At 45.1% G+C, this 12,636-nt stretch overlaps 1 protein-coding gene across 1 annotated transcript in view; it reads left to right on the top strand.

Moving 5' to 3' along the window:
* LOC129822231 (FRAS1-related extracellular matrix protein 2-like) overlaps window positions 1–12,636 on the top strand; it is a 125,559-nt gene that overhangs the window by 90,548 nt on the left and 22,375 nt on the right. The window contains exons 9-11 of the mRNA XM_055880329.1: window positions 5,575–5,724; window positions 8,124–8,333; window positions 12,113–12,310. Of these exons, the coding sequence (XP_055736304.1) occupies window positions 5,575–5,724; window positions 8,124–8,333; window positions 12,113–12,310 (558 nt within the window). The remainder of the gene's footprint in view (window positions 1–5,574; window positions 5,725–8,123; window positions 8,334–12,112; window positions 12,311–12,636) is intronic.

Below are 12,636 nucleotides of genomic sequence, written 5' to 3'. Positions count from 1 at the left end.
AACTCCTTGGCACTGTGCTTCTTAACCTGCATTCAAGTCTGTGTGTGTGTCTGTACATTCACGGCTGTGTGTGTGTCTGTACATTCATGTCTGTGTGTGTGTCTGTACATTCATGTCTGTGTGTGTGTCTGTACATTCATGTCTGTGTGTGTGTCTGTACGGTCATGTCTGTGTGTGTGTGTGTGTACATTCATGTCTGTGTGTGTGTGTGTACATTCATGTCTGTGTGTGTGTGTGTGTACATTCATGTCTGTGTGTGTGTCTGTACGTTCATGTCTGTGTGTGTATGTCTGTACATTCACGTTGGTGTGTGTGTCTGTACATTCACGTCTGTGTGTGTGTCTGTACATTCATGTCTGTATCTGTGTGTCTGTACATTCATGTCTGTGTGTGTGTCTGTACATTCATGTCTGTGTGTGTGTCTGTACATTCATGTCTGTGTGTGTGTCTGTACATTCATCTCAAATGGCACCCTATTCCATATACACCCCATTAGTCTCTGGTCAAAAGTAGTGCACTATGTAGGGAATAGGGTGCCATTTGGGATGCACTCACAGAGTGGGCCTACAAATCTGACTACTTTCAAGTATAATATAGCTATATATACTGAACAAAAATATAAACTCAACATGTAAAGTGAAATTAAAGCTCCCAGAAATGTTCCATACTCATAAAAAGCTTATTTCTCTCAAATGTTGTGCACAAATAGTTTACATCCCTGTTAGTGAGCATTTCCCCTTTGCCAAGATAATCGATCCACCTGACAGGTGTGGCATATCAAGAAGCTGATTAAACAGCATGATCATTACACAGGTGCACCTTGTGCTGGGGACAATAAAAGGTCACTCTAAAATGTGCAGTTTTGTCACACAACACAATGCCACAGATATATCAAGTTTTGAGGGAGCGTGCAATTGGCATCCTGACTGCAGGAATGTCCACCAGAGCTGTTGCCAGATAATTTAATAATAAAATCGCTACCGTAAGCCGCCTCCAAAGTTGTTATAGAGAATTTGGCAGTACGTCCAACCGGCCTTACAACCGCAGACCAATTGTAGCTACGCCAGCTCAGGACCTCCACATCAGGGCTTCTTCAACGGCGGGATCGTCTGAGACGAGCCACCCGGACACCTGACTGCAGTTCGGCGTCGTACCAGACTTCAGTGGGCAAATGCTCACCTTCGATGGCCACTGGCACGCTGGAGAAGTGTGCTCTTCACGGATGAATCTTGATTTCAACTGTACCAGGCAGATGGTAGACAGTGTGTATGGCGTTGTGTGGGCGAGCGGTTTGCTGATGTAAACATTGGTATGAGCAGGAATAAGCTACGGACAACGAACACAATTGCATTTTATCAATGGCAATTTGAATGCACAGAGATACCGTGACGAGATCCTGAGGCCCATTGTTGTGCCATTCATCCGCCACCATCACCTCATGTTTCAGCATCAAAATGCACAGCCCCATGTCGCATGGATCTGTACACAATTCCTTGAAGCTTAAAATGTCCCATTTCTTCCATGGCCTGCATACTCAGCAGACATGTCACCCATGTCACCCGCCCATGTTTGGGGTGCTCTGGATCGACGTGTACGACAGCGTGTTCCAGTTCCAACCAATATCCAGCAACTTCTCACAGCCATTGAAGAGGAGTGGGACAACATTCCACAATCAACAGCATGATCAACTCTATGCAAAGGAGATGTGTCGCGCTCCATGAGGAAAATGGTGGTCACACCAGATAGTGACAGGTTATCTGATCCACGCCCCTACCTTTTCTTTCAGCTATCTGTGACCAACAGATGTATATCTGTATTCCCAGTCATGTGAAATATATAGATTAGGACCTATATTTTATTTAAATTGACTGATTTCCTTTTATGAACTGTAACTCTGTAAAAACTTTGAAATTGTTGCATGTTGTGTTCATATTTTTGTTCGGTGTAGTTATAGTAGGTCATTGAATTATCCAGTATAACTTTAGATGACTTTATGTTTGATATGCAGCTACTGCTACACTGCGTTCTATTAGAGAATTGGGATTAGTGTTCTACAGAAGGCCGAGTAGCAGTAACTATGCTGCCTCTGTTAGATAAGGCATTCAGCGCTGTGGGACTGCCATCTAAAGTTCAACACTGATCAAGCAGCTTGTGTAGTTGGAGGAGTTCAACAGTCCCTTTAAGGAGGTGTCGATGGAGGAATGTGTGTGTGTGTGTGTGTGTGCGTGCATGTGCGTGTGTGTGTGCACGTGTTTGTTAAAGCTGGGCGATATGGACAAAAATCCACATTGCGATAAATTGCCTGAAATGATGCGATAACGATAAACATTAATAACATAAATATGCACAACAGTTTTTTAAAAATTATCCTTTAGTTTGATGGTTGTTTGCATCAATTGTCCCATTAACAATCACCCATATTAGCACACTTATTTCATTTCAAACTTCACATTTCTCTAGTATAGGCTACTTATCATAATGAACGATATCAGCAAAATGCCTACAATAAGTGATCGGTGTGGTCCATGTTGACAATTTTTGGTTTATTGTCCCAGCTATTGTGTGTGTGTGTGTGTGTGTGTGTGTGTGTGTGTGTGTGTGTGTGTGTGTGTGTGTGTGTGTGTGTGTGTGTGTGTGTGTGTGTGTGTGTGTGTGTGTGTGTGTGTGTGTGTGTGTGTGTGTGTGTGTGTGTGTGTGTGTGTGTGTGTGTGTGTGTGTGTCCACTTGTCATCACAGTCATTAACACCAATGCTTTACTGTAACATGTCCTTTGTATTCTGATCTCATGTTCAGAGGTTACTTTACACTACAAAGTTCACTCTGTAAAATTCAAGGAAATTATTATACTTCCTATTAAACAATGGTTTGTTTTCACAAGATTATAAATGGCACCTCAATGTCTGGTGGGAACAGATTTAGTACTTCAAAAATGACACCCTATGTGTAATTTTGGATGACTTACTTAGTCCTCTTTGTCCTGGGTGAGAAATAAGGCTGCAACAATCTTCTACCACTGGAGTCTGTCTTTGGCTACAGCTTGAGCCTTGTTTGTGTCCCATTTAGGATGCTACTTATTTAAACCTCCACCTGCCTTGACCTCAGGTAACTCTACACAGAGAGAGGTGTGCCTGGGTCTGGGTAGGAGAAAGGTAAGCCCTGGGGTGTGGTGGTGCTGTGTCTAGGTGGGTCCTCCCTCAGGCCAGGAGCCAGGGTTTATCTTACACCTAATGGGCCGTGCTTCTTTGAAGATGGTGTTTGTCTGCTGTACAAACCAACCTTATCTGATTACTACAACTGCAGGTCTGGGACTCCACACACAAACCCACACACACAGATCTGATTACCGCACTAGCGCAGAGATGGAGCTGAGCCAGTCTAAAGCCTGCCCTGTTTGATTTGTCTGTAGAGAAAGACACTGGCAGCTGCATAAACCCTGACTTCCTACACTCTTTGTCTAGGTTTGATCTTGTCGCACACTTTCTGCATCCCAAATGGGACCCTATTCCCTACATAGTGCACGCCTTCTGGACAGGGCTCTGTTCAAAAGTAGTGCACTATATAAGGGATAGGGTGCCATTTGTAACACATACTGTTTCTTGGTTTGTTCTCCACACACTCTAGGTTTGTTCTGGACCTAGATAAAGGAGGACAGGTGTAGTTGTCCTGTTTGTGCACCCTGTAAGCCTATTACCAATTCAAGGCACTTTCATACCTGACAACAATTCCTTCAACCACCAATCCTCAGGCTTTGTCTAAAGCAACAGTTTTCCCTCTGCAGCTTGTCTGACTGGCTAATACTGTGAGATGATGATATCCAACCCTGTTTAAATTGTTGAAAAGTGTTATGGTATTCTTTGAGTCAAGGATTATGTGTGACTTAGTAAGGTGTTAGAAGGGATATAATTTCCGTCTTTACACCTGTATTAGCCCGTCTATTAAACATAGATATCAGCCTGTCTGATAAAAATAGATATCAGGTGTTTTGCTTGAACAGAGTGTACAGTAACAGATATCTCTCTTATTTAACATGCTTTGAAAAGCTGTTCATGTATAATTTCCTTTTACAGTGTTTATTTAGATGAAATGAATGCATCAGATCAAATGAGTATTTGGCTGAGTTACTACAGTACTGTTTTATCAGATGGACACATTAGTTCTATGCAGAAGTATTTTTCATCCAGTATTAGCCTCTTCTCCTCCTTCTCTCCACTTTCCTCCTCTCCTATCTTCCCATTTATCTGTGTCACTTTGAGATGAGAAACACCAGACCAGCCTAGAGGTGTGATCCTCATCGTCATGGAAACAGGGTTTATGCCTGTGGCGATATCACCACCATTAAATTCATTAATGTATTCACCATGGCTGTGTCTGAAATGACATCCTATTCCCTGCGTAGTGTTCTGTATAGGGAATATGGTTCCATTTGGGACTGAGCCTATATCCAGTTCCTCTGTGAAGGACCAGGCTTCTACTGTTCAGTAGTCTGGAGAGAAGGGTTGGTTTGGTCCATTTTCACACAAAAAAATGAGTAAAGCGCTCATATAATTCATATAATTCATATAATTCATATAATTCAGAGCCAACAACTGCCACTCCAGTTTACCTCAAAGTTGTTTATTTTCCCAGAACGTACAGTAAATGAGCCCAGGGTCCTAATCTTACTGTGAGGGCCGTTACGCTCAATCAACACCCTCCCTGTGTTTCTGGTTGTTTGAGTCAGCTGTGATGTTAGTTGACAGCAACTTCCCAAGAACCAGCCCTATTCACAGCACGCGAAGTCCCGAGAGGGAGAGAGGGATAAAGAGAGAGAGAGAGGGATAAAGAGAGGGAGAGAGGGATATAGATAGATAGATAGAGAGAGGGATAGAGAGAGAGAGAGAGGGATATAGATAGATAGATAGAGAGAGGGATAGAGAGAGAGAGAGAGAGAGAGAGAGAGAGAGAGAGAGAGAGAGAGAGAGAGAGAGAGAGAGAGAGAGAGAGAGAGAGAGAGAGAGAGATAGTGATAAAGATAGAGAGAGAGAGAGAGAGAGAAAGTGAGAGAAAGTGAGAGAGTGTGAGAGGAACAGAACAGTGTGGGGGAGATTGACTCTAGAGGAATCTGGGCTCAGGAAAGTACTAATTGCAGACAGGCAGGCCTGAACTCCTCCAACTCCTCTACATTCGCACACACAAACACAAACACACTCCTCTACCAGAGTTGACTACACTGCACCGGCTCCTTTCAATCAGACACAGAAATAGAGCTTTCAATCAGACACAGAAATAGAGTGATGTTTTCAGGCTTCTAGTCTTTACATTTACATTCTGTACATCTTACAGATTAACATCCACTCAAATGTACTATACTGTAAGTCAGGTGCTTTAAGGGCTACAAATTACTAGTGTTGTGTTGTGTTGAGTGCCAGCTAGTGGCTCAATGTGCAGTCATTTAGTTCTGTCCTCAGAAGCAATTGTAGTTGAAAGTGGGTTATTACAAATTCAACTCAATAATTACATCAGACGGTATCCAGCTGTGAAACTGACTGAAACATGATCCTGATGTATATTATCTGTGTTTCCTCTCTTCCACAGCTCCAGTATTCTACTTCGGAGGCACAGACTACCATGTGGATGAGAGTGATGGTTATGTGGAGGTCAAGGTGTATAGGACAGGCACTGACCTCTCTAAAACAGCCACGGTCACTGTACGCTCCAGGAAAACAGACCCTGTCTCTGCTGAAGGTAGATACAACACAACACAACACTATACAACACAACACAACACACTGTATGTCTATGACAGCACACTGTCTGCTGAAGGTTGGTGTTCCTGTCCCTACAATACAACACACTGCTCTCACACAGGGGACTGTACTACAATACACTGTCTTTGTGTTACAGCACACTGGCTTTAGCGCTGTATTTAAAGAGCCATATAGAGCTCAGGGAAAGGTTAACCCGGTGGAACAATATGCTTTAGTCCTCCTCAGGGTTTGTCTGTCTGTCACTCTGGTGGTGTGGAAGCAGAGAGAACACCCAGAGCAACGCAGGCTGGATGTGTTGGGATGTTATATGGCCTCTGGAATGTAAACAGTGCTCTGCTCAGCCCCAGCTATTGACCAGGACCCATAGCAGATAGGGTACCATTTGGTACTTAACCCCAGTCTGGTAGCTGTTGGAAGGTGCAGATGAGGGTAGGCCTTCAGGGTTGGGAGGGACAGGGTTGGGAGGGACAAGGATGGGAGGGACAAGGATGGGAGGGACAGGGTTGGGAGGGACAGGGTTGGGAGGGACAGGGTTGGGAGGGACAGGGTTGGGAGGGACAAGGATGGGAGGGACAAGGATGGGAGGGACAGGGTTGGGAGGGACAAGGATGGGAGGGACAGGGTTGGGAGGGACAAGGATGGGAGGGACAGGGTTGGGAGGGACAGGGTTGGGAGGGACAGAGTTGGGAGGGACAAGGATGGGAGGGACAGGGTTGGGAGGGACAGGGTTGGGAGGGACAGAGTTGGGAGGGACAAGGATGGGAGGGACAGGGTTGGGAGGGACAAGGATGGGAGGGACAAGGATGGGAGGGACAGGGTTGGGAGGGACAAGGATGGGAGGGACAAGGATGGGAGGGACAGGGTTGGGAGGGACAGGGTTGGGAGGGACAAGGATGGGAGGGACAAGGATGGGAGGGACAGTGTAGGGAGGTACAGGGTTGGGAGGGACAGAGTCGGGAGGGACAAGGATGGGAGGGACAGGGTTGGGAGGGACAAGGATGGGAGGGACAAGGATGGGAGGGACAGGGTTGGGAGGGACAGGGTTGGGAGGGACAGGGTTGGGAGGGACAAGGATGGGAGGGACAGGGTTGGGAGGGACAAGGATGGGAGGGACAAGGATGGGAGGGACAAGGATGGGAGGGACAAGGATGGGAGGGACAAGGATGGGAGGGACAAGGATGGGAGGGACAGGGTTGGGAGGGACAGGGTTGGGAGGGACAGGGTTGGGAGGGACAAGGATGGGAGGGACAAGGATGGGAGGGACAGGGTTGGGAGGGACAGGGTTGGGAGGGACAAGGATGGGAGGGACAAGGATGGGAGGGACAAGGATGGGAGGGACAAGGATGGGAGGGACAAGGATGGGAGGGACAAGGATGGGAGGGACAAGGATGGGAGGGACAAGGATGGGAGGGACAGGGTTGGGAGGGACAGGGTTGGGAGGGACAAGGATGGGAGGGACAAGGATGGGAGGGACAGGGTTGGGAGGGACAGGGTTGGGAGGGACAGAGTTGGGAGGGACAGGGTTGGGAGGGACAGAGTTGGGAGGGACAGAGTTGGGAGGGACAGAGTTGGGATTGAGTAAAGACAGAGGAATGTAGACTGAATCCCTCACACACTGGTGTATAAGTCTGGATAAAGAGAGTATCCATATATCTCCTGAAACTAAAACCTGCCTGCAGCCTTCCTCTTATCTCCTGCCCCGAGCACTCCTCATCTTCCTCTCTTTCTCTTTGTCTCTCTCTTTCTCACTCCTCCTAACCCCCCACTCCTCTCTCTACTCCCCTCCTCCCTCACTCCTCCCTTTCTCTCTCCCTCCCCACGGTCTCTCTTTCCCACTTCTTAATGATCTCACCTCCAGCCCTCAGCAAAATATTATTGAGACTAATCTAATCTGTTGAGAAGCAGTCTCAGCTTGGAACTGGTTTATAATGCAGTTCCAAGCAGAGGAACACACAAAGCTGGTTCAGAAACACATAGTTGGGTCTGTGGGTCAGACGTCCATAGCTACTGTAGGGTTGGAAGCAGTCAGGGGGGTAAAGGCCATGCCATCAACACCCTGCCTCTTCATAGCTCTGAGTGGATGAAGAACATGTTTACACCCTCCTGGTGACCTAGGGAGATATCAGATGTCTCACGCTACTGCAGTCTTAATCCTCACACAGATTCTTAGTGCTCCCTCACTGCTATGTACTGTTGAGAGGAAGCAACATGTTGATCAACATGTTGTGGTATTTCCTTTCATCTAACTCACCTCTACTGATGTGTGAATTATATAGTCATAGGAGATCTAGGGCCATATGTATCAAGTCTCAGAGTAGGAGTGCTCAGTCCCTCTCTCTCCTCTAGTGGGTATTGACTGTTTCTCCTCTCCTCTAGCCGGTGTGGACTACGTCGGTATCAGCAGGAACCTGGACTTTGCCCCGGGGGTCAGCCAGCAGACGTTCAGGGTTACCATCCTGGATGACCTGGGTCAGCCGGTGCTGGAGGGGACCGAGACATTCGAGCTGATCCTCCGCATGCCCATGAACGGCATCATGGGAGAACCTGGGAAGGCCACCATCCTCATCAACGACTCCGTCTCTGACCGTGAGTGAATCGTGCTGATATACTGTGTCCCAAATGCCACCTTATTCCAAATGCCACCTTATTCCCTATGTAGTGCACTACTTTTAACAAAATGAGTGCACTATATGGGGAAAAGGGTGCCATTTGGGACACTGTTCGAGTCACAACGTATCTGACTGTGAGTGAACCTAGCTGATTTAGTCACCACGTATCTGATTGTGAGTGAACCTAGCTGATTTAGTCACCACGTATCTGACTGTGAGTGAACCTAGCTGATTTAGTCACCACGTATCTGACTGTGAGTGAACCTAGCTGATTTAGTCACAATGTATCTGACTGTGAGTGAACCTAGCTGATTTAGTCACAACGTATCTGACTGTGAGTGAACCTAGCTGATTTAGTCACCACGTATCTGACTGTGAGTGAACCTAGCTGATTTAGTCACCACGTATCTGACTGTGAGTGAACCTAGCTGATTTAGTCACCACGTATCTGACTGTGAGTGAACCTAGCTGATTTAGTCACCACGTATCTGACTGTGAGTGAACCTAGCTGATTTAGTCACAACATATCTGACTGTGAGTGAACCTAGCTGATTTAGTCACAACGTATCTGACTGTGAGTGAACCTAGCTGATTTAGTCACAACGTATCTGACTGTGAGTGAACCTAGCTGATTTAGTCACAACGTATCTGACTGTGAGTGAACCTAGCTGATTTAGTCACAACGTATCTGACTGTGAGTGAACCTAGCTGATTTAGTCACCACGTATCTGACTGTGAGTGAACCTAGCTGATTTAGTCACAACGTATCTGACTGTGAGTGAACCTAGCTGATTTAGTCACCACGTATCTGACTGTGAGTGAACCTAGCTGATTTAGTCACATTGTATCTGACTGTGAGTGAACCTAGCTGATTTAGTCACCACGTATCTGATTGTGAGTGAACCTAGCTGATTTAGTCACCACGTATCTGACTGTGAGTGAACCTAGCTGATTTAGTCACATTGTATCTGACTGTGAGTGAACCTAGCTGATTTAGTCACCACTTATCTGACTGTGAGTGAACCTAGCTGATTTAGTCACAATGTATCTGACTGTGAGTGAACCTAGCTGATTTAGTCACCACGTATCTGACTGTGAGTGAACCTAGCTGATTTAGTCACAACATATCTGACTGTGAGTGAACCTAGCTGATTTAGTCACAACGTATCTGACTGTGAGTGGACCTAGCTGATTTAGTCACAACGTATCTGACTGTGAGTGAACCTAGCTGATTTAGTCACCACGTATCTGATTGTGAGTGAACCTAGCTGATTTAGTCACCACGTATCTGACTGTGAGTGAACCTAGCTGATTTAGTCACCACGTATCTGACTGTGAGTGAACCTAGCTGATTTAGTCACAATGTATCTGACTGTGAGTGAACCTAGCTGATTTAGTCACAACGTATCTGACTGTGAGTGAACCTAGCTGATTTAGTCACCACGTATCTGACTGTGAGTGAACCTAGCTGATTTAGTCACCACGTATCTGACTGTGAGTGAACCTAGCTGATTTAGTCACCACGTATCTGACTGTGAGTGAACCTAGCTGATTTAGTCACCACGTATCTGACTGTGAGTGAACCTAGCTGATTTAGTCACAACATATCTGACTGTGAGTGAACCTAGCTGATTTAGTCACAACGTATCTGACTGTGAGTGAACCTAGCTGATTTAGTCACAACGTATCTGACTGTGAGTGAACCTAGCTGATTTAGTCACAACGTATCTGACTGTGAGTGAACCTAGCTGATTTAGTCACAACGTATCTGACTGTGAGTGAACCTAGCTGATTTAGTCACCACGTATCTGACTGTGAGTGAACCTAGCTGATTTAGTCACAACGTATCTGACTGTGAGTGAACCTAGCTGATTTAGTCACCACGTATCTGACTGTGAGTGAACCTAGCTGATTTAGTCACATTGTATCTGACTGTGAGTGAACCTAGCTGATTTAGTCACCACGTATCTGATTGTGAGTGAACCTAGCTGATTTAGTCACCACGTATCTGACTGTGAGTGAACCTAGCTGATTTAGTCACATTGTATCTGACTGTGAGTGAACCTAGCTGATTTAGTCACCACTTATCTGACTGTGAGTGAACCTAGCTGATTTAGTCACCACTTATCTGACTGTGAGTGAACCTAGCTGATTTAGTCACAATGTATCTGACTGTGAGTGAACCTAGCTGATTTAGTCACCACGTATCTGACTGTGAGTGAACCTAGCTGATTTAGTCACAACATATCTGACTGTGAGTGAACCTAGCTGATTTAGTCACAACGTATCTGACTGTGAGTGGACCTAGCTGATTTAGTCACAACGTATCTGACTGTGAGTGAACCTAGCTGATTTAGTCACAACGTATCTGACTGTGAGTGAACCTAGCTGATTTAGTCACCACGTATCTGACTGTGAGTGAACCTAGCTGATTTAGTCACCACGTATCTGACTGTGAGTGAACCTAGCTGATTTAGTCACAATGTATCTGACTGTGAGTGAACCTAGCTGATTTAGTCACAACGTATCTGACTGTGAGTGAACCTAGCTGATTTAGTCACCACGTATCTGACTGTGAGTGAACCTAGCTGATTTAGTCACCACGTATCTGACTGTGAGTGAACCTAGCTGATTTAGTCACCACGTATCTGACTGTGAGTGAACCTAGCTGATTTAGTCACCACGTATCTGACTGTGAGTGAACCTAGCTGATTTAGTCACAACATATCTGACTGTGAGTGAACCTAGCTGATTTAGTCACAACGTATCTGACTGTGAGTGAACCTAGCTGATTTAGTCACAACGTATCTGACTGTGAGTGAACCTAGCTGATTTAGTCACCACGTATCTGACTGTGAGTGAACCTAGCTGATTTAGTCACCACGTATCTGACTGTGAGTGAACCTAGCTGATTTAGTCACAATGTATCTGACTGTGAGTGAACCTAGCTGATTTAGTCACAACGTATCTGACTGTGAGTGAACCTAGCTGATTTAGTCACCACGTATCTGACTGTGAGTGAACCTAGCTGATTTAGTCACCACGTATCTGACTGTGAGTGAACCTAGCTGATTTAGTCACCACGTATCTGACTGTGAGTGAACCTAGCTGATTTAGTCACCACGTATCTGACTGTGAGTGAACCTAGCTGATTTAGTCACAACATATCTGACTGTGAGTGAACCTAGCTGATTTAGTCACAACGTATCTGACTGTGAGTGAACCTAGCTGATTTAGTCACCACGTATCTGACTGTGAGTGAACCTAGCTGATTTAGTCACATTGTATCTGACTGTGAGTGAACCTAGCTGATTTAGTCACAACGTATCTGACTGTGAGTGAACCTAGCTGATTTAGTCACAACGTATCTGACTGTGAGTGAACCTAGCTGATTTAGTCACCACGTATCTGATTTGTCAGAATGCATCTAATTATCAATGAACTATAAATATAGATTAAAACGGGCACTAAAAGTTTAGAAACATATCATACCTTGCTCTGACAAAACAGGGCATCTCCGAGACATACCAACACCAGTAAAGATGATTGAACAATGCTGCCAATTAAAACTTTGGTATCACGTTACTGTAAGTGTCCATATAAATGCATTTATAAAGCCTTTTTAAAGGCATAGTAGTGCATTATAAGATCAGCTGTAGACAGTTATGAGCATTCTGTCATGGTTATGATTAACACTGTTTCTCTATGCGCTTGATCTAATGTAGATGATTTGTTGATGTGATTGTCCTCTAACAGTGCCCAAGGTGCAGTTCCATGATGCCATGTACATGGGGCATGAGAACTCAGGTCAGATCTCAGTCGTGGTGTATCGTAGTGGAGACATCAGTTACAGGTCAACGGTCCGCTGTTACACCAGACAGGGCACCGCTCAGGTCATGATGGACTTCAACGAACGACCCAACACAGACGCTTCCATCATCACCTTCCTACCAGGTAACACTGAAAACTATTCTGTAAAACACTGTAAAAAAACAGGTAACACTGAAAACTATTCTGTAATACACTGTAAATAAAACAGGTAACACTGAAAACTATTCTGTAAAACACTGTAAATAAAACAGGTAACACTGAAAACTATTCTGTAAAACACTGTAAAAAAAACAGGTAACACTGAAAACTATTCTGTAATACACTGTAAATAAAACAGGTAACACTGAAAACTATTCTGTAAAACACTGTAAAAAAACAGGTAACACTGAAAACTATTCTGTAATACACTGTAAAAAAAACAGGTATCACTGAAAACTATTCTGTAAAAC

This window comes from Salvelinus fontinalis, chromosome 24 (genome assembly GCF_029448725.1).
Source record: "Salvelinus fontinalis isolate EN_2023a chromosome 24, ASM2944872v1, whole genome shotgun sequence".
Classification (NCBI taxonomy): domain Eukaryota; kingdom Metazoa; phylum Chordata; class Actinopteri; order Salmoniformes; family Salmonidae; genus Salvelinus; species Salvelinus fontinalis.
The sequence above is the reverse complement of the archived record's forward strand: the minus strand, read 5'-3'. Positions and strand labels throughout refer to the sequence as shown.